Source organism: Sinohyriopsis cumingii, chromosome 2 (genome assembly GCF_028554795.1).
Source record: "Sinohyriopsis cumingii isolate HCF-2022 chromosome 2, ASM2855479v2, whole genome shotgun sequence".
Lineage (NCBI taxonomy): Eukaryota > Metazoa > Mollusca > Bivalvia > Unionida > Unionidae > Sinohyriopsis > Sinohyriopsis cumingii.
The window spans coordinates 75,296,288-75,319,228 of record NC_142962.1 but is presented as its reverse complement, the minus strand read 5'-3'; the positions used below and the strand labels follow the sequence as shown (position 1 = coordinate 75,319,228).

Here is a 22,941-nt window from a genome sequence, read left to right as displayed (position 1 = left end):
GTGAAGACGAGTATGATGTTGTTGGAAATGAATCACAATGGCTGGGTTGAACTTCTGCGAACAATTTTCTTTCCACCATTAATAACATCGTCGGAAAATTTTGGGTGACACAGAACATGATTGTCATCGTCGCCGTCTACGCTTTGCTTCAGGTTTATTCCTGGAAATGTCGGCCGACAATTCAAGTGTGATCTGACTAGGATTATCTCTCTCCCCAACACACAGAAAGGGATGTCACAAACCTCCTGCATTCCGATCAGTGGATAAAAAATCCCACTACATCCTTGAACTATGTGAAAGGCCTTCTGACTGGCGGAGACTCAAATTCAGTTTCCATACTGACCTAGTATTTATATAAAGAGATGTGCTGACTCATTGTGCCATCCATCCTAAAATAGTCCACCATTATTTCCAGTTTGTTTTTTGTTGTTGTTGTTTTAATTCTCACTACTCGGCGTACGTCATGTCAATGTAGGCGATCAAAAGCATCACAGATAATGCCTGATGGAAAATAAGAGTATTTGGAAAGCCAAGGGTGTTTGAGGAAAGTGATAGTGTACGGACAGTGAGAGGAAGCTTGTGATGATGAAGAATCAAATAGTGTCGCCAGTGTTAAAAATTTAGTTGTTAACCACCAAAAGTCTTTTTCAGGCCCACCTAGAATGAACAGGTATACTACTCAAATCTTGTCAAAGACTTTCTGTTTTAATCGTGTTACGTACTTATCTAAATATGACATCTGTTAGTTTATCTTCTGTGCAAATTGTATTCCTCCTCGTTATTTTGGCTCTTTAAAGTGTGATACTATTTGAGTGTGAATGTATTTTTTATGTCAGAGTAAGCAGCTTACCCCTTTCTTTTGTGATGGGGTTGTACGGTTGTTTCATTTCTTTGTTTACACGGGCTGTATGAGGTTGTCGGATTATAGGAGTGTTCAGTATTAGTTTGATTATACGGACTTTGTTTCTAGTTAACCAACGTACTTACCTTTACACATCTATTAGTAGGTGTAGGTGCTAGTGGGTAAGCGGAAGTGTTGGTAAGTAAGTGTAGGTGCTGGTCAGTAGCGAACTTGTGGCACATTTTGTTCCTAGTCAATATTGTAAGAAAAGCCGAAATATTTTGCTTATTACTATTACGAAGAACCTTAATGACGGAATGTTATGAACTAAAATTAATACTCATGGGTTTGTTTCACGAGAGTATATCAAGTGTAAGTAGAATTTAGTCGAATGCACGAATAATTTTCTCAACCACAATAAATTCCAAAACTTAACTCACGAGTCATATATTTAAACCAAACCTTGTTGTTCACATGACGGACTTGCACCTGGGAAATTTGATATCATTTATTTTAATAAACGTTGTTTGGGTTAGTTTTATGTCATAAATAGATATATACCATGGACAAAACTGGTGTGGTTTTCATCAGCTGCATTAAAAGTCGTGCAAATATAGAATGACGTAGGTATTCCCATCGTCGCGTAGCAAACAACAAAGTGGTTGCTTATATTCAACGTAAACACTGGTCATGAAATCGTGGATTGATTTTTTGTCATATCAATATTTTTTGTTGCAATACTAACAAATCATTAAAATAATTGGCTTGAAATGCATTGTTTTTTTTTCTGGTGTGTGTGTGTATGTGTTTGTGTGATTTAAATTTTTAACGTAGCTTTAACAATTTTCAGTCATATTACTACGATGTCTGTAGCGCGACAGTTTATAGTGATGTCTAGCATTGGGGCATCATGCCGCAGACATATAGCATCATATCTCACCCAGTCACATTATCTTGACACCAGGCCGACCAGTCCTAACACTAACATCTTAAAGCTGAGCGCCTAGCGAGGGAGCTGTCAGTACCATTTTTTTTAAAAAGTTCTTTGGTATGACTCAGCCCAGATTCGAACCAGCGACCTTCCGCATCCAAGGCGGACGCTCTAACCACTAGGCCACCGAAGCGTTTTATTTTTTTCTGGTTAAAATTTTTCGTACGCAGCTATGTATTTGTGTATAGGCAACTACGCGCCTGGTATAAAAACGTATTTGATCCCCGTACTGGCTTTGTTTGTGTATTATGTCCTAATAGATTGATACCGTCAAACACCTGTCATAAGGAGTCATATCTGGGGAACCAAGTAACCTCTGATAACATTTGGTTACTTTTGAATGCTGCAAAATACTTATAAAAATGTAACTGTTGAAAAAAGGTGATTGCTTAATGGAAGTGACCTTTAAGGAAGGTTCGACAATACTTAGGCCTCATTTACATCATGTTTAAAATTTCTCACATTTGAAGTAGCATATATTTGTGTAAGCTGCATCTAATTTCAGACAAGACAATTAGTTGTATTGCCTTAAACAAATTTACCATACCCATGCAAACGAAAGGAAATGTTTTTGTAGTGCGATGTTGCAAAAATCACCTTAAAATGTTTATATTCATATCTCCCAAAAGTGACTCGTGTAGTCACAATAACCTTGACCTTTGACCGCAAAATTTATAGGTTTCTTCCTTACTCCACGCTGCATACCTTCATAAACAGCTGATGGTAGATGATGGAGAACTTTAATTACTGTGCCTAAATAAAGACGGGGTCATATCGGTAGCTGTACATGCGCCACAAGACATAACTTATCGTGGGAATAGCAAAGACTAGATATTACCTTCTGTGACCCTGATCTTTGACCTGGCAGTCTACATTTCAATAACGTTTTGCCTATACCCAAGAAACAGTCTACTTTTAGAAGCTTAATTTGTCTTTTTTTAAAGTGATGGATGGTTCTTATCAATATGATACCAACTTCGACCAGAAGAATAACAATTTTGATGCTTATAATTGTCATCATCAATCATTATTGGTCCAAAACACGCATAATACAATCATTACACGCAAAACAAGAAGCCCAAGCGTTTCATATATTGCTCATCTTGCATACATAATATAATAATTGACCATTTGACTAAACAGGCTCATGTAGTATTGTAAGAATACAACTTAGGTAAACTACATCACCAACTTTACATCATGCTGATCGCACTTATTTGTCTAAATCGTGATAATAGTTTGTTCTAAAGCAAATTTCTTAATTGTTATGCACAGTCTCTTGCTCATAGTCGAAGTCATCCAAGATTTTGACGAGATAAACCCATTTACAGAGTTTTATTTAAAATGGAAGAAAAATAAAGTCACTACATTTAGAGATGTAATACGCTCGGCCAATCAGTTGCAAGGTGTCCCATCATTATGCACTGATCTCGTCCATACCTAAGATTAACCTCGGTGTGAAAGTTGTTGACTTTCGTATTATTTCTCTCTACAGTTTAGGAATATAGCTTCATTTTTTCACTTGTCAAAGATCGAGTACTCAAATAGACCCATAGTTTCTTTTTATAAGAACGAATAAGTCGACAACTGATTTATTCCTGTTTCCTATATTCTTGTTTTAAAACCAGTCTGCAGATATATTGACTGTTTCATTTAGATATAATCTGAGAGGAATAATTTGTTTGGATTATTCTTGGAATTACAAAGTGCTCATTGACTTGGGATTAAAATAATATTTTTGGGTTATCGTGGCTTTCTTCAAAGGCGTTCTGGACAATGACATTGTGAATACATAAAAAAATGTCGGCACTTCAGCACATTCAAATCCAGAAATTCATTCGGAACACTCAACTCTTTTGGACTTGTGATAGAACTGTCAGGATTAATTTGGATTTAATTCATAGTACTGTCAACTCCTCTTAATTTTTCATTTTATAACTTATAGAATTAAATTGTTTTACACAGCGTGTTGGTTTTGCTTCTTTATATTAGTTTAAAACCATATAGTCGTAACAAAACATGTGCAAAAGTTTCAAAAAATGCTCCCAAAAGGAGATGTTTATCAAGGTAATATTTGCCATTTATCTTTATCAGATCAAAATCCCCAGGGCAGATTGATTAACGCCAAAAGGGTGATTTAATTTCAGAGTTGGCAAGCAGAGCCCCTGGACTTAAATTCTGAATGACTTTGACTGCATCATCCAGAGTACATTACAGAGCATATGTCAGGGTCTATGTAATCATTCAGAGATTCATTCTTAGGACAAGAAATGTGATGTGTAACTCAAAACTCCTCATCTTTTTTCTGGCACTAAGCTCATTGGTGAGTGTCTCGAAGATGGGAAAAAAGGGTAAAGGCTAAGGTCCAACAACCCTCCCTGTGTCGGTTTCTTTCTGAATATTTCTGTTGTAAAACCTTGGGTGCCTCCTAAGCAACTTTGCTTAAATTTGTAGAATCCTGAAATTGTGGTGCAGCGGGGAACCGTAAGTGAAACCATAAATTCATTTGAAACCATTTTGGGGATGGATATTAAGCAGGCGCCTTGGATTTAAAGATTAAATATTTTCCCCCAAAGCATATACATGAACTTGATAACTGAAAGGATGGTTTACTTTGTTTGCAACTAAATGCAGCGTCTGGTCCACTGCACTCTCAGCAGGCATGCCTGAATCTACATTTCGGATAAAATATGCAAGACCCTCTATGACAGCCTATATGTTTTAGTAGTGTGGTCAAACGAGCATCCCTTTAACGATTTGACGAGGGCAGGTGGATCTGCCATTTGGATGTAGGCGAGTGCTTGCAATTTTTGGCAAAATGCAAGACCCAGAGTCCCACATCAATCAGCCCCCAAGATGTGGTAGGATATTGAGTTTTCTTCAAACGGTAGGCCTACTGTATATCGTAAATAGCCCACCCAGTTGTAGTTACCTTCTACCAAATACCCGAATGAAAGAGTGATACAAACTAAAAATCTCAGAATTCCTGACCAAAACGTTTTGCCACGCCTGAGGAATGCCGAAGTCAAGGTGTAAATAGAACTAATGGACGTAGTGATGTTTTTCTATACCACGAAGCAAGCGATCTCCTTTTATAACAATTTCACCCGAAACTCTTTGCAATGTTTGATTTATTTCCCGCGTGGATTTTAGCTGTAGTTCAAGGTCAATAAAGTCCCATTTTCGATTTTTATTCTTTTACATGCATTGGAACTTAATACACCCAGGGCCGTAGAGAGAGATCACAGGTCCTAGGGTAAGAAAAATCCGGGCCTCTCCTATTTCTTGTTCAAACAAAATTTTTATTTTATAAAATAAAAAAGTGTAGTTTGGCCCGAGCCCTGGGTATATGTCCCAAGTTGCCTCCCCCTCTAGTCGGCCCTGGACTCCCCACAGGATCAAAGACTAGATGTGGAGATCGGTGCATTATGTACAGATATAAAGTACACTTGACTTAGAGAAGAAAGATGTGGACAGAGGAATGAACTTCTATTTGAAATGCATGTCCGTACCAGAAAACACCACTGGTCCTAGCCTCCGCTCCATACTCCTGCATAAGCTTACCCCGATCGTCACCTGGGTTTCTGCGGTAAGTTTATACCCCCCCCCCTCTCTCTCTCTCTCTCTCTCTCTCTCTCTCTCTCTCTCTCGTTAACTACCAGTTGACAGGCGGGTAAGGCTTGAATGGTACGACCGGACTTGGATTTATTTTCTCCTGGTGCCCTCGCTGTCGAACCAGGTTTCCTCTTCAAACCGCGAACTAGCATTCTTTAAACTGATTTCCATTACTTTTATATTCCACAATTTCGTGATAGTTTTGTAGCGCAAATGTCGATGAATAGATGTTGTTAATTTCTGAAGATTTAAATGAGAAGATTATTTTTGGGGCGCTCTAAAATGTTACGTACTTCTGAGAGCGACAAGTTTATGGTGAAGTGGTTTGCATTTGCAACATGCACAAGGAAAACAGCCTGTAAAAATTAAGTTATCAACATTTTCTGTTGTCTCCAGTTTACATTTTGAAGTCCAGAAAGTTATACTCACGGTACTAATTCAGTTCCTATAGTAACCTATGCAAATACCATGATATTAGATATTCAATAACTTAACATTTCTGAGTGCTCATGGTCAAACCTATATTTATCAGTATAAATCAAACCTGGATGTCAGCTTCTTTGTAGAGGAAAGGATATGAGCCGAGGCATTTTCTGGACCTGCATGTGTATGAAATACATGCTTTCAATTCCGCACCAAAGAGGCAGGTGCTAATTCTAGTAATGAGTGTTTCAAACTCAAGACTGGTAAAGGACTGAAATTAAGTCAATAAAACAATGTATCTATTTTTTTTTCACTTATAACTGAATAAGCTTTCAAAAATTATTTTTCCTAAAACATAACTTACATTTTTAGCCAATCCTGGTCAGATAAACCCTTATATACTATTTTAGGTTCCCATTTCCAGGCTGGTTCCAATAGTTATCGCGCCAGTTGCTTGTTCTTAGAAATTTGACCTTGTCATGGTTTATTTTTTATCCCGATGCTTTACCGAAATTTTATAATTCTTTCAATAAATGTTTAAAGGATTGTGCATGCTTATAAAGTTAGAACTTCAATTGATATTATGTATAATTGCATTGACCACTGCAGCCTTGCCTCATCAATCTTTGTATGTCAAATTATTTCGTGCATTTCCCATTTACCTGTATACACAAACTTATTCTAGTATAAAGGATTTCAGTCCACTTTAGAAAGTTTGCCCCGAAAGCGAATTTCTCAATACTTTTTGTATGTAGTTGTGTTAGTTTGACTATACATCCTCGTTTGTTTGTAAACCACCACCCCTATCGATTTAAATAATGGAAACATTTAATGTGATCAAAAGTGCAAGGAACTTAGTCAATTCATTTATTGATTTAAAAATTCTAACCTGAATATGAGTAGATGTCCCTAACACCGTCAACCTCTGCGCGTTTCACGCTTAACGGAAGTTTTCAATATAATAGACGGAAATGCTCAAGATCCATTTCTAGTTTTTGGACAAGTCCATTTCCAGAAAAGGGGTGTTGGCATGATTTCATGTGTACATACAGTATGTCGTCTGCTTCCGATATTGACAATGTCGAATGAAGCAAATGAAAAGAATTACGACAACAAAGTTGCCTTTCCGTGGATTTAGCAAGTGGTTTAATTTCAATGTTCATGTGTGCAAAGGAATATGATTGCAAACTCTCAACGTAATGGTAATTTACGGAATTATCCGGCAGTTACCGATTACGATCAACTACGTCATTATGGCCTCCGATAGAAATAAACTAGCCCATAGTGTACGCAGTATGACGCCTGTTATTATGTAAAGTCCGTTAAGCTTGAATGGTACAAGGGATGCCAAGTTAGTAACATTTTAGTTCACTCGGTTTTGAAATTTTAAATCAATGATTGAATTGACTTAGTTCTGTACGCTTTGTATCAAATAAACGTTTTCGTTATTGAAAACGGTCGGGGGGTACAAGCAAACGGGGATGTTTAGTCAGACTATAACCTGTCAGAAGCTTTTTTCCTGGTCGAAAAGTACCATGGCATCTTTCGTTCCTGTTTCATTTCTAAAATCTATTATTGTTCTTATATTCAGACTGTTACTATGCATGTCCCTCCCTTTTCCCCCGCAAGACAGATTTACGTTTATTATTTTTCCTAGCCTACCCCAACCCGATTAATTTAAATCTTGCTTTAAAATTTTTAATCTATATTGAGAAGGGATATATGTCTCCAATTTTTATATCTCCTTTCCCTTTGTAGTTATCAGTCGTTCTGTCGTTGATTCTGACATTTTCTTAAGATTATTATAGAGTGCATTTAGGACCGGCGTTAACTCCGTGGAATTTCTGATAGAACTCCACGGTGAGTCCGTGTTTCCCTGGTGATTTTCTCTTCGTTAGTGTGATCCTGGTCCCCATTTGAGTCTGTCCTAAATTGGTAATTCAATATAACCAGTTTATGATCTGATAATTTAAGATCATTTATTTCCGCATTTATATATGTATGTTAAAAACGGTCTATTGTACTGGCTTGCCCTTGTTTATACTGGTAGGTATATTCACTCCGTAATAAATTCAGTTTTCTGCATATATTATGTAATTTATGATTTTTTTAAATAAAAAAAATTAAAGTTACCATATCTGTTTTAAAAACCTTATCGTTAGGTGTTAATTCAGATATTCTATTTCGTCTCCAATCCAATTTAAATCCCACACCCAATCTTCAATTCTTCATTTAATAATTTTGCAAGTATATTTATGGATTTTCAATAAATAATTGTTTGTTTCCAGAATTTGCCGGGCTATATATGTTAATTAAATGCTAGTTTTGTATTTTTATACGTAGTAATCTTCATTTTTTTAAATATAAAAAACTCCCTCATCAATTCCCCGTTAATTTTATTTATCGTAGCTACCCCTCTTGTATCGTTGTTTGTATAGTCGTTACAAATGACTATTGAACTAAGCTATTCTTCTGAAAGATACTTCAGTTCAATTTTGATTCCATTGTGGGTTTCCTGTATCATAATAGCATTAAAGTTCGATTCTTTGGTTAGTTTTTCTATTTTTGTTTTCTGTCCCATTATTGTTTATCGATACAAAGTGGAATTAGACCCAACATGATAGTCTGGTTCCCTGACCTGTGTCCACTCCGTCAATCTTTGTTACCAAGGGCATTAAAATGGAGAGGGTCAGGGAACCAGACTAACAAAATTCACGTGATCCAATGTTTACAGAAATGACGTCATTTTGCGCAAAATTGGCCGACATGGTGGTACGTTATACAATTTGCCGCAGAAAAGTATATATCGACGGTAGCTAGAATTATATTTTAATGATCTTTGCTTTAGTATTGTAAGATAATATAATATTAGTGCTACGGTCTTTGTGGTTGCCAGCTAATTTTTATATACAAGAAGGCGTTCTTTACAAATGTGTGTCAAGTCTACTGCGTAGTTCGTACTTCACTTTCGTATTAAGATAAATATGAAAGTGGGTACATGGAAATACAGGTTCATAATACGAAAAAATAAGTATGTATTTCGCCTGAAATTACAACAATAAATAAACTTGATCAGATAAAGGACGTATGGCGTTTGTACTGAAATCAACATTGTGCTAAATTTGGACAATGAATCATGTCACCTACTGCATAGTCCTACATGTAAGACCTCGACGCTGATATATATGTTGTGTCTACGTGTACTTAAACTGATCTTGATTTTGGTCTGCCTGATGCAAATGAGTTATTGCTTCATATGGAAATGAAAACCTGTCATCAGGTTGAATAAGGACCTGGAGTCATAATTTGAGAGAATTATAACGTGTATTTTTCACATCCTTGCGTCTGGTAAGGTATCATTTATATGTTAGTTTGTTGACATTGAAATAATTGTGATGGGGTTGTGTTTGTCTTGTATGTAGTGTTGTATATTAAGTATTTGTTCCGTTTTGGGGTTTATCACATACATTTCCAGTCTGTTATAGTCTGACTATACATCCACGTTTGTTTGTACCCTCCTACCAATTTCATTGATGGAAACATTTAATGTGATAAAAAGGGCAAGGAACTTAGTTAATTCATTCATTCCTGACTGTTAGTATAGTGTCCCTAACACAGTGATCGTCTGCGCATTTCATGCTTAACAGAAGTTTCCAGTATAATAGACGGACATTTCCAGTTCCAGGACAAGTCCATTTGTAGTCCTACCTGTAAGACCCGACGCTGATATTTATGTTGTGAGCGTCAGGGTCTTACAGCCTAACTAATGGCGCTGTGTAGTGTGTTTTGATGTCAACTAACATCGTTACGAAAGTAAAATTTTCAGGAATATTTCACACAACTGACAACTAAAATAATGACGCTTTTCTACAAAGTAAAGTTATAATGTTTTAGTCAGACTTTACTTACTATGATGCCTTTTCTCTAATAAATTCAAATTCTCACAAAAGAAATGGACCCGTTTTCAAGTTTCTTTGGCCTACTTTTCAGTTGGCTGGGAAGGGATGAAAGCCGAGAATGCCGAAATCGGATAAAGTTGAAACATTATTTTTTAACGAAACGAATAAAAAAAATAGTATGCCTATTGGAACTGTAAGCAACGGTTCATTTCGTTCAAGAAACATATCCCAAACATCAACCTACTTGAACTTACTTCGGCATATCTCGACTACCGTCGCATTGCAACAAATTCAAATGTATGTCAACGGAATGTGAAAATGCATCCATTTGCTAGTGTCATATTTTCATTCCACCAGGATAAAGACAGCACAGTAAATATATTAATTACACATAAATTAGTGGAAAAATGTCGATATAGGCTGCCAAATGTGTGAGATGTTCCTGAAACTTTGATTACTCATTCCGATGTCAACGACGTTGGAACACACTATACAAGGCCGTTATTTGGATAGTAAGACATAGCACCTCAACAAAATCAAAATGTGCTATGTCTTACATGTAGGACTAGTCCATTTGCAGCAAAGGGGTGTGTACGCGATTACAGATGTCTGCTTCCGATATGGACGGTGTCGAATCAAGCAAAGGAAAAGAATAACAACAACAAATTTGCCTCTCACATGGATTTAACAAGCGGTTTAATTTCTATGTTCATGTGCGCAAAGGGATATAATTCCAAACTCTCAACATAATGGTAATTTACGGAATTATCCGGCAGTTACTTAATAGGATGAACTACGTTATTATGTTGTCTGATGGAAATAAGCTAGCCCATAGTGTACACAATATGGCACTATGTTAATATGGAATGTCTGTTAAGCCTGAAAGGTGCAGGGGATGCCATATTAATGCCATTCTGGTGTATTTCTTGAATTGTCTCCCTTAGTTCATAATGCCATCTGTCCAGTAGCTTGTAACTGCAGTGCATTGTACATCAGCCGACTTTGGTGGAGTCAATAGACTTCAAAGGGATATTTTGTAAGTTGAAAATCGAAAGTGTGACTGTGTACCTGAGAGAAGCCATAACAGGTTTATTTGAAGGATAGGATTTATTTATGCAAACATGAATGGGGAGTGGCAGTAGAAAACTGCTTATATATGAGTCCATTCTAGTCCCCTTGCCTATGTCATTTAGTAACAATGTTCAAAATTGAACAGCTTGATTTTAATTGGATGTGGTGGATTGCTGCTGTAAAGTTCACAGACCCAAAGCACAGAAATATCCGATCAAACCACCAGGGTGTTGATAGGTAAACATATTGGGACCTTTGCTAGCAAAGTGTCAGCAATTTCAATTGGTTCTGGACCTACACACCAACATAAATGTCCCAAATCAAAAACGGGGTGGGAAGGGTCAGAGGAAACTCAGATTAGCATATTCACTGTTCTAAAACTGCATATAAAAACTGCTTTAGTTCCTGTACAATATAGTACTATGTATTTAACTCTCAGGACTTTGGAATGCTTGTTAATGAAATTATCACTAGACCAACAAATAAATCTATCCATGTAGTAATGTCAGAGGGAAAAAAAGGCAGAGATCTAGTTGGTTTAAAATTTATAATAGGAATAGGCAGTTCAAGCATCACTGACAGCCACATGCATGTTTGTTTACATGTTGACAAAGTTTAATATTGGTTTGGAAACAGTAAAATAAATAATAAAACAAGAATAATAATAAAATAAGCTAAGCTGTTTACATGTGTGAATATTACAGCCTTAGCAAAGTATAGTTGGAGATATAATTACTGATGTTTAAATAGGTGATTTGTGTTGGGGAGAGGTGACCTCCCTTTTATTATTATATATCGTACATGTATTATTCATAGATCCATTGTAAGCAGCCAAACAAGTTTTATTCTGATGTCAATAAATATGGAAAGTGTGCAGTTCCCAATATTATCCTTATGGCAGTTCTGTAATCCTTTACTTATCTATTTACATATTATGTGACATATTAGCCATAGTGTATAAGAATTTAATACTACACTTATCACATAGGTGCATGCATGGATATTGCTTTGTTATTTACATTGATTTACTTCCTTGCAATATGTCTTGACATATACAATCTGATTAAAATCAAGAAATCCCAACATAATGGAGATCTGATCGATGATGATACAAGGTCATGTCCTGTTAACCTTTTGATTCACCAGTTATACATGTATTACATTTTCAACATTTATGAAAGTGGAAAATGTCTTTTGGAACAAGTCATCTCAAGTGATATCTCACTAACATGAAATGGAAAACGTATTTGAGAAATTAGTACAAAAAATAAGTGGACTGGAAATTCCAAAGGTTACAGGAAAAGGGAAACTATGTCAGTGCCTATCTGATAAACTTGTATTTATACAGAACTTATGCCATCATTTTATTGCACCTTCATATAAAACATTTAATGATACATTTTTAATGTCTTTTTCAGCTTGAATCGACAAATCAATCATGACAACATTTAAATGTGCAAATGTCAAACCTGGGTCTTGTTCTTTTGATGACTTGACATTAGAGAAGGTTGCTGGGGAGTTTGCAAAAGAAAGAAACGTTATCTATGAAACAGGTAATTCTAACTACCCTCTCATCCTTTTGACAAGTACATGGTGCCGACATGGTTTGGTAGCAACTGTTATAGAAGCCTATAATAAGCATCTTGGGCTCGAACTAGCACCAGACGATCTTTGGGTTCTCATCATACAAGGTGTTGCTACTTATCTCTCTGATCAGCAGGTAGCTGAAGAGAATAGAAAGACTTTCGTGAACCATACTGGAAAGAAAGAATTGGTCGTTGAAGGAACCAAGTATGGAATAAAGCCAAAAGGGATTTGTGAGCCCAATCACAACCAAACAGGATGGGTTGACTTTGTTGAAGAAATCACAGAATTGATAAACCACAACACAAAATGTGACATAACTGATGTGATGACGAAGCCCTTTAGCACAACTGGTCCAGTGGAGTCCCAGGTTTTCCGCTCTTGCCTGATGGAGGCAATGCAGAATTATTTTTCCTACAAATGCGTACTGGGATGTGGAATTCCAGAAATTTGTCTTCTTGGCACTTTGGATGATTACAAGAACATCAAAGAAAGGGTTGACACATTGTCAAAGCTTCTGCCTGATCTTGACTGGTGGTTTGGCAAAGTACACAAAATCGTGGACAAATTTATTTTGAGCAAAGAAGGAAAGCCAGACATCAGTTGGTGGAACCGTATTGTCACTGCAACACCAATAGGTTCCGGAGGGCAGGTTGAGCTATCAGGATGGCTGGGCGACATGTTTCCCTACTCCAAAGACCAGAATGGCAAGCTTGTTCGCAACAACAGAGGGCCTGAATATGATGATCTTGCACCTGGCTTGACCTTTACCCCTATGACCCTTGATGATCAGCTTTACACTTTTAAGCAATATCAGCTTCGACTTGTAGCTGGTTTCCTGGGAGCGAGCAAGAACAAAGAAACACAAAGACTCCGTCCAGCTCAGGGCTGGCTGGTGTTTTATGAACAATAGTGTTTTGGTTTTGAGCAAAGGATGCAAAACTTTCCTTTAGGAAAATCCAGTATACCTTGTTGGTTTTTATTTGTTGTTGCACAATATGTCAAGGAAATTTTACCACCAATATCAGCCATCTTTCAAATTCCCTCATATTCATATATCATTTAAAGAATAGGTCAGCTTTACACAGGTTCAGTATTGAGATCTCTTTATTTCAGAGATATCACTCTTTAACTACTTCCATCATTCAAAGATATTTAAGACCTCCAAGGCTCGAGTTTGCATTTATAGCAGCATAATATCATGGTAACGGTTGTGAGATTAGAAACCATGTACTGTTAATGATCTTTATTAATGTGAATGTTACAGGGGTTTCTGTCAGGGTTTTTACATTTTAATGTCTTAGTGTATTTTTTCATAATTTGTCTTAGTTGAGAAAGAAAAAAAATAATTTGGAAAAATTAATTTTTGTTTTGGGCAAGATATTGTATTAAAAAAAATAAGTAATAAAGGTTCTGATATTGAGGACTCCAAAATATCTACATGATTGTCAATATTAAATTCATGTGCATGGGATCCGATTGGCCTATAACATACCTTAATACAATATGTTGCAATGGGCTTTGATTTCTTTAACAACAGCTCATATGTAGAGAATGATTATGAATAATGGATACACGAACCAATTGACTTAATAAAGGAGATTTGGAAAATTATTTCAGTAAAGATCTTTTTTGTTTTGCCAGATTTTTCATATTGATATACATTAATTCTAAAACATGTTGATCTTTAGTTTTCAGACTTCATTTGTATAAAAAATTAAAAATGTTCATTTGTAAAACAACTTCTATCAGTAATTCCCATAGGGGTGTCAGATTGTGAGTCAAAATTCCCCAGGATGTCAGAACTGGGTCAGATTGAGTAAAATACAAACCTTTGCATCACAACTGGGGGTCGAATTAAAAATTTGGGGGGGGTCTCTGATGCACAATTGAGGGTACTAGGAAACACTTCTTCTGTGTATGAATTTTTTCTTTGTACACAAAAAAATGACTATGACTTCAATGGGTCAGCTGTGTATCAAAAATTGGAGGGCATGAAAAATACCATGTAGTTTCTTTCTTAATGGAGCTATGTATTTTTATAGATCCCTCCCATACTTACTTACACCTGGATTTGCTGTAAATGTGAAACAGGCACTCTGTTTTTTTCAATCAATTGACTCACAGAATAATAATGAACTATTTGATTGCACTAGACAGAGGACATGGAACTAAGTTCTGTTATCATTGGTTCACTGAACATTGATCTGTTATAGGTTTTTGTATTTTAAAAAATGTGAATTCATAATGATCCTATCACTCAGCAATCTAATATATACCACCAATAATAATGATAATGATTATCATGATGATGATCATCATCAGGTACAATTTTGGTTTTACATGTACTGTGCTGTTCATATCAATTTTAATAAGTCAAAGCTGTGAATTTTTTTCTTTCATTTTTCATTTCTACCAAATGTTTCAGTTTTGACATGACCTTCATTTCATTTTCAAGCGGGGTTGCTTCTGACTAAGAAGACCAATACCTAAAATTCCTGTCAGAAAATATCTTTTCATCTTAGAATTTATTTCATCTCACCTTAGAGTTAAAAGATTGCCATTATTTTGCATGTGTTTGTATGTTGATCCCTTTTGGGTGGAGGTGGGTCGGATGGACAGTTTGTAATCACAGTCAATTAGGTCTTCCCTTAAAATACAAAAAAATCTACAAATGTCATTGTTAAATCAGTGTAATCAAAGGTCCAGGTAAAAATCTTTCAAAAGGATAATTTTGATGAAATATTAACAAGTGTTAATTAAAGCATAAGCATAGAACATATACAGACAAAAACAGAAGTAGGTATGGATGTTTTGCAAAGCATGCATGAGGACAGATTCCTGCATACAGTTAATAACTTTTCTTTAAAAATGTAAATGAAGGTATTGGAGTTCATATCTTTATTTATTTTTTTAACTGTCTGACACAGTATTTGCAGGAGATTCGACATTTGTAAATGTGGCAGCATTAAAGACTGGTATTTGATACAAGATCAAGAGAAAGTAATTTTATTAGACAAATTTTAGCCCAGTGCAAATTCATAAAACATTCTTAAATAATCTACCAATGAAGGATATGCCAAGTGACTCTCTCATCTGACAAGACACACTGTAGGTTGCTCAGTGGTTATGAAAAATATGTGTACAGAGATGGCTGATAATTTTCCTCCTAATTTTGAAATAACAAGCAGGATTTCAAAGATTTGATGTTTTGCACTCAATATTATAGATTTAATTCTTTCAACCAGTAAAAATGTTTGATAGAAACCCTTTAAGATTAATGAACCAGTAAAAAAACATTTTGACCAGAGCAAAGCAGATGCCAATATGATACATATATGTTTAAAGGTATATACAGATTAATTTACATCAAAACAGAAGTTTATGATTGATTTATTACATGATTTCATTATAAAAAATTAAATTTACTTGAGTGTTTAAATTTAATTAAAAAGGCCATTCAAATGCTTTATACAATACATATTACGACATGATGATGGTGTAATATCTCAAATTACTGCACATCATGTGTGGAATGACTAATCATATTGGAATCTTGTAATAAATTAATAATTTTGTACTGGTACCTTTTCAATATTATGTCTGGAGGTGGATATTTTAATTTGGGAGAATCGATAGAAGTATGTATTGCTGAGAATAATGATAATTTTCATGACAAAATTGACCTTCATCAATTGTCCAAAATGATTAAATGGAAAAATTTCAGGACTTGTGCAACATTATTAGACAACGCTGCAGTGCTCTGACATGCACAATGATAAAAATTCCTATTTTTTTGGTATGTATCAAAATTTACATCACACTGAATGAGAAGTGTTGAAATATGTCAGGTCATCATTGACCTTCACCATGGCCTTCCATTAGATTTAAAGTTGGAGGTTTAGTTACCAAAGCAGGCAGGGGTTTGGGGAACTCCCTCAATGGGATAGTTATTTTTTATGAGTATCATGTAAATTAATAGTAGCCAGGTAAATCACCTGTTTCCTGGCTGATAAGGAAAGCCCTGCTTGAGTGTATTTTCATTGTTTGCTCTTTTTATTTTCAAGTTTTTTTCTTCTTCTGTTTAATGCATTTTGTAAATATGTTTTTTTCTGCGGTATCTACTACTGAATTTGTACTTAGATTTAAAACACAGTATTCACATATTGCAATGTAATGATGGATCACATCATAAAACTTAATGTTTTGAGTAATAAATGTTACCCTAGACTTGGAAATCTTACCTGAAAGTTACCAATGCAGTGTTTGATTGGCCAGAATTGTATCGGAGTAAGATTTGGAGTCCTAAGTCCATAATAAAGGGTCTGTAGGGGACCTTGCAAAATGAATGACATCAATGATAATACTCTTGACTTCATCTTTTTATTTGAAAAAATTTGCAAGAACTGTTCCTCGTATGATGTAATAGTAAGTAGTAACTTGTGTTTGCATACAGTTTAATTTATGAATCCTTTAAAATTAATGTAAAAATGCACCTTGAAAAGCACGATTTTGGACCTTGAAAAAAATTTGTTTGATGAGGTCATCCGTTTATTTTACCCCGATATCTGGATGCATCAGGAATGAGATCTGACATGTTTTTTTATTGAATACTGTGTAGCATGTTTGATGTGGACATCCATTTATTCTACCCTGATATCTCGATACATCGGGAATGAGATCTGACATGTTTTGTCATGAATACTGTGTAGCGTGTTTGATGAGGTCATCCATTTATTCTACCCTGTTATCTGGATACATCTGGAATGAGATCTGACATGTTTTTTATTGAATACTGTGTAGCATGTTTGATGTGGACATCCATTTATTCTACCCTGTTATTTGGATACATCTGGAATGAGATCCGACGTTTTGTCATGAATACTGTGTTCAAGTAGCCATGACATTTTGTTGTGATGAAGACATTAATTTTTCTAATCTGAAGTAGATGTTTTAGATATTATAATTATGTTATTCAGTTATATATGTATACTACCTGCTTTTATCACATATAAAACAGCTTTTACAAGAATATACTATGGATGTGTTACAGTTTACCAGTGTGATTGATGGTCTCTTTGAAAAAAATTAGTCTTCTTAACTTTTCTGCATACATCTGAAGCTACTTGCAGCTGCTGCAGAAAAGATTTGTTTATGGATTTATTTCAGTACTACATGTTATTTCTTAGGGGAAAATATAATAAATGAAAGCTGCTTACTAATTTTTCTTTCAAACATAAATTTGTGGATATGTATATATTATTATCTGTTTCACTTTAGAAATGGAAGGTGATATGAAATTGAGTAAAGTACACTGAGTTTTTGACTGCTTCGGTGGCTTGCCTTGGATATGGGAGGTCATGGGTTCGATCCCTGGCCAAGTCATACCAAAGACTTACAAAACATGGTACTAACAGTTGCTTCGCTTGATGTTCAGCAGTAAGAGGTTAGTGTTAGAACTGGGCCTGGTGTCAGAATAATGTATCATTTTTGTCTTGCCTGTAATGTATGCAGATGTAGTGAGCACAGTCTCTCTGCCAGGCATGAACTTTTTTACCAGATGCTTATTCAAGTAGTAGTATTGCCTTTTTGCATCCATTTAACAATGTTGCAGTATAGTGCAAAACTATATTGAAATTTGTAGAAAATACAAGATAGTATTAAAGAGCTAACAAGGTCAAAGTTACACATAACTTTGTTTGTATACCTTTAATTGAAGAATTATTGGGAAACATCCTTACATGTGGGCAAGTCAGAACTAGACGTGATACACTGTTGTTTAATTTGCATCATAACTTGGGTTGCATTGGTTGCTGTGATGGTGAATAAGGGCAGTTAGGGTCATCTTCCCACAACTTTTACATTATTTTCCTGACAAAATATCAATTAATTATTTTGAGAATTTAAGTAAATAATGGTGCCAGACAAGTAAAATTTGTCTTTTTTTGTCAGTACCAGCTCAAAAACAAATTTTCATGTCCATGTATATTTTTTGTTTTAGAACAATAGATATTGAAACAGATCAAAACTTCAAGCTGTGTAAATGAAGTCTGAAGTATACATTATATTTGTCTTTGATTTATAGAAATACCAACAAAACTAGTGCATTGACAATGTACCATGGTACATGAACCAGAAAGATTTGTACCAAAGCATACATTTGTACTTGTAAAAAGCATACACTCTTCATATTAAAATTTGTCATATGAGTGGAACACAGAAGACGAACATCTGTTGCAATTTGGTGTTCCAAGAGGGTCAAAGTAGTGATCACATTTGGCATTGTTCATGAGACTACAATGACACAGTAACTACTTCTAGCAAGACAGTAAAATATATATATATATATATATATATATATATATATATATATATATATATATATATATATATATATATATATATATATACACATACATACATTCATGTATATACATATTGCATGTTTGTCCTTTACTGTTGACAGCTTTACTTGAATTGTTCCCATCCTATGTAGCTCGGTAATCCGATACTTTATATGTGGCATACATTACTTCACTTTGCATCTTTCCTTTCCATGGGTTTTGACCATCAGTGGGGTCATGGGAAAATATAAAAATGTCCTCTTGGACAGCCAGTAAGGGCACCAGGCAGCAATCTTGAAAATGTCGTCATTCAACTGTTTCTGTACCATTAGTCATACTGGCATGTGGATTTTACTAAATGACTTCCTATGATGTCTAGTTGGTCATAACTGAAAATGGCTGTGATATGACATTCAATATGGCTGCCAGCAGTAAAAATTTGCGAAAATTGCACATTTCGGAGCCAGTAACTTCAGTTTGGTGCAATGCAGAAAAGTCAGTGATGGCTTGATGAATAGAAAAATTTTTTCGGGAGTAACACAAGCAGTATAGTATGGTCATATGCCTTTAAAGATGGAAATAGCAGAAGGAAATTGAGGGTCATGGGTGGCACAAAGTATTTGGAAGTTAAGTATCTTCTCTCTTATATAATATGATAGAGAGGGTCCTGTGTCAGAATGGGTCATGGGGGTAATCTAAGGTATTTTTGTCACTCTGTATGATTTTTTTACTTCAGATTATTGTTGTTGTTTTTTCTTCTCAACATCATCCTTGCATTGAACACCTGTGGTCTTCATGTGAAATGGAAAAGAATTTCCAAGAATTATGTTAAGAGGTAGCAACAAGCCATTGAGCTGCATAAGGTTTGGATCTAGAGTTTGTGTGACTATACTAGTGGTAAATAAAGTCTACACGTACTTTACAAACTTTTCAGTTGAACATAATGTTTGTCATCGATGCGTCAAACTTTTAATTACATTTTCCAGCTTTACAATAGCAGTTTTTTATATTTTTTTACACCTTACTGAAAACTGGTCAGTTTTATGGAAAAAAACAAGTGCCTTGCTGAGACTGACTGTCAGGGTTGGCAGGTCTGATGTTTGTCCATTATACTTGTAAATAGCTGAATAAAATGTTGTGATCTTAATAGTGTATATCGGTGTTGTCTTTATTTTTGTTTCTGCTATTGGAACATGCATGAAAGAAATGGCTCTTGATGGGCCAGGGGTGGGGTTAGAGCAGGCCCTCTCTTCAATAAGTTCAAAAAAGCAGGAACATAGTGTAGAGTAAGTTTTATTTATGTTTAAAATAAAGCCCTGGAAATGCATGCAGTGCTTTGTCTCAAGCCAGATTGGTTAGGGTGTAACAACAAGTGTTTGGTTAAATATGGCAGTCATGGACAAGTTCTCCAATCAGTTTAGACAAGCTTGGTAGCATTGAGATTTGTTGGTAGTTACCAGCATCATCATTAGAACTCAGTCTGTGACTGGACATTATTTTTGCAGTTTTTTTTCCATATTTTAAGGACAGCTGAGGTTGCAATACATGTACTAAAATTGATCATGAATGTCATGTGAAAATAGCTGGGGCATATGTCTTTATGAGTCATGAACCAATCTGATCAAGTCCTGTACCTTTCTTGGGATCAAGTTCAATGACACATTTGATAAAAAAAGGTTTTTGATAATGGAGGTATAGAGAAACATACCTTCTTAGATATTTTGCTTGTATAGAACCTTTTCCATTCATTAAGGTTGTTTTCTCATAGTTACTGGTTCCTTTATTTTTATGGTAATGTTGATGAAAATATCATTGAAAATATTTGCAATATCATTGTCATTAGTGATAATGATGTCATTTACCAGAAGCGAGTGAATTTTATTGATCAGTTCTTTGTTCCCCCAATGAGTTCATTGAAAATGTTTCAAAAGAATTTGAGTTGCTCTTTTCATTTTCAAGCATTGATTGATGAGGTTTCTTTTTAAGTATTCCCATGTATCTTTTATAGGGGGATTATGTCTGTCTGTTTATTCCACCATTAGTGATGCATTGTATCTCTTACACCATTAAAGAGACAGGCTTGATGAGTTTGTGATATTTAATTGGAGGTAGTCGTTTGATACATATAGTGGTTTTAAAATTTTAATTGTGACTTTGGGGATGCATGGGATCCGTTTTGGGGAGAAGGTGGATTTTTTCTTCTCCAAAACAATCTAAACATTAGAGGTCTGTAGTTAGATGTCTGAAAGTTGATTTGTCATTTAGGCCAGTGTGATAATATATGCATTTTGGATTTTTGGGTTGCACCCTCTGGTCTTGCCTCAGCTTTCTCTGGAAACTATTGAGATCCCCATCCAATAACAATAGGTATTATGATGGGCATGAGATGGAATGAGACATACTGGTAAATCCAATACAGACAATGGGTTATGCCCAAGTAGGTTGTGGGCTTGTCCCCCGAGTCATAGCTAAGATCAGTTGAGATCCTCATCATACATTGGTTGAAGTACATGAGAAAAAATCATACATGTACATACTTCCAATCAAGACCTTGTAGAAGGAGACTTGTTCTTGGGTCATCACTTGGAAACTGTTGAGATCCCGAGCCTATAATAATGTATAGGTTTGAAGGGCATGAGGAGACTTAGGCATACACTATATCCAGCACAGACCCTGTGATTGTGAACTAGATCGTAGCTCATAACTTGAAAACTTTAAAGATTCCCATTATATACAAACTGTATATACATTTACTGGATGTGAAAAGAGATGCATTTACAGTATTGAAAATTGTCTGCAGGATAGGCCCCACCCATAGCTACATACTGTAAACGAGGTGATATGCTATGCTATGCTTTTGCCTATCATAACTGTAAACAAGATGATATGCTATGCCATGCTTTTTACCTAGCATGGCTGTAAACAAGGTGATATGCTATGCCATGCTTTTTACCTAGCATGGCTGTAAACAAGGTGATATGCTATGCCATGCTTTTGCCTAGCATAACTGTAAACAAGATGATATGCTATGCCATGCTTTTTACCTAACATGACTGTAAACAAGGTGATACGCTATGCCATGCTTTTTACCTAGCATGACTGTAAACAAGGTGATATGCTATGCCATGCTTTTTACCTAGCATGACTGTCAACGAGGTGATATGCTATGCCATGCTTTTTACCAAGCATGACTGTAAACAAGGTGATATGCTATTTACCTAATGGTGGGTATTTTCCTGTATCTCACTTTGGATTTCACTGAATTTGATTGTTACCCAAGCAATCCTCCAGTGCAAAAACTTCAAGTGATACTGCCCACATAACATCTTGAAGAAAATGTGGAATCAGAGTGTATGGATACTTGTGTAACTTTTACAATATCTTCCAATAAAGTAATTAGTTCCTTTTAGCTGATATAATGGATACAATAAGGTATTTTTTCCCCACAAATCACTGAGAATTTTTCAAACTGTTGGATGGCTGGAAAATTTGAATTTATTGGGTACAATGTATTCCAGCACACTCACTCCTTTTGACATTTAAATTGGCAGCCCCCGAGTTTAATAAACAAGGAGGTAAGTTTCTAAACCCAGCTTAACCTACAAAGTACTTGATTCAACAACAACAAAAAACTGTTACTTTTATATAAATGTTAGCCTGGTAACCTAAACATGATTCTGTTAAAGTATGTTTCATTGATCGAAGTATAATTCACTTAATTTCTTGAAAAGTAGTGAAGACTTGATATGTGTTTTTAAAAAAATACATTTATACTTTAATGTCAATAAACTGGCTGCATATGGGATTTACTTTGTTCATGTACGTGTGTGTGGCCATCTTTCTTCCAATCCATGTCAGTGCTGAAACTCCTATACAGCTTCACACGAAAACACTGAACTTTCACTGTAGGTGAACTTGGAATTAATGTTTGCTGTTGGTCTGTGTTTACCATATAGATAAACAGACCAAGAGCTCCTCCTACGATTATTTTATTTTACGAGAGAGAGAGAGAGATGTGATAATGTAAACGCTCAATCGGTATCGGTTTGAGATGACCCCCACGATCCCATTACACAAGAAATTACAATAGTACAAGTCACATGGGTAATGTATGCGCATTTACTCATTTTAAATTAAATATAAATTGGTCTTTTAAAATTTAACACTAATTTC

The 22,941-nt window shown here is 35.4% G+C and overlaps 1 protein-coding gene across 4 annotated transcripts; it reads left to right on the top strand.

The window, feature by feature from the left end:
• Nucleotides 1–8,558: 8,558 nt before the first annotated feature.
• On the top strand, nucleotides 8,559–19,922 carry LOC149805208 (uncharacterized). Of its 4 annotated transcripts, none has more exons than XM_089948391.1 (2): nucleotides 8,559–8,682; nucleotides 12,259–19,922. In XM_089948391.1, the coding sequence occupies exon 2, from the start codon at nucleotides 12,279–12,281 to the stop codon at nucleotides 13,335–13,337; it is 1,059 nt and encodes a 352-aa protein (XP_089804517.1). In that variant the 5' UTR covers nucleotides 8,559–8,682; nucleotides 12,259–12,278; the 3' UTR covers nucleotides 13,338–19,922. The 4 variants fall into 4 exon arrangements, with proteins under 4 accessions (XP_089804517.1, XP_089804523.1, XP_089804531.1 ...); XM_089948397.1 differs by having other exon boundaries at nucleotides 8,583–8,669; XM_089948405.1 differs by having other exon boundaries at nucleotides 8,604–8,642.
• The last annotated feature ends 3,019 nt before the right edge of the window (nucleotides 19,923–22,941 follow it).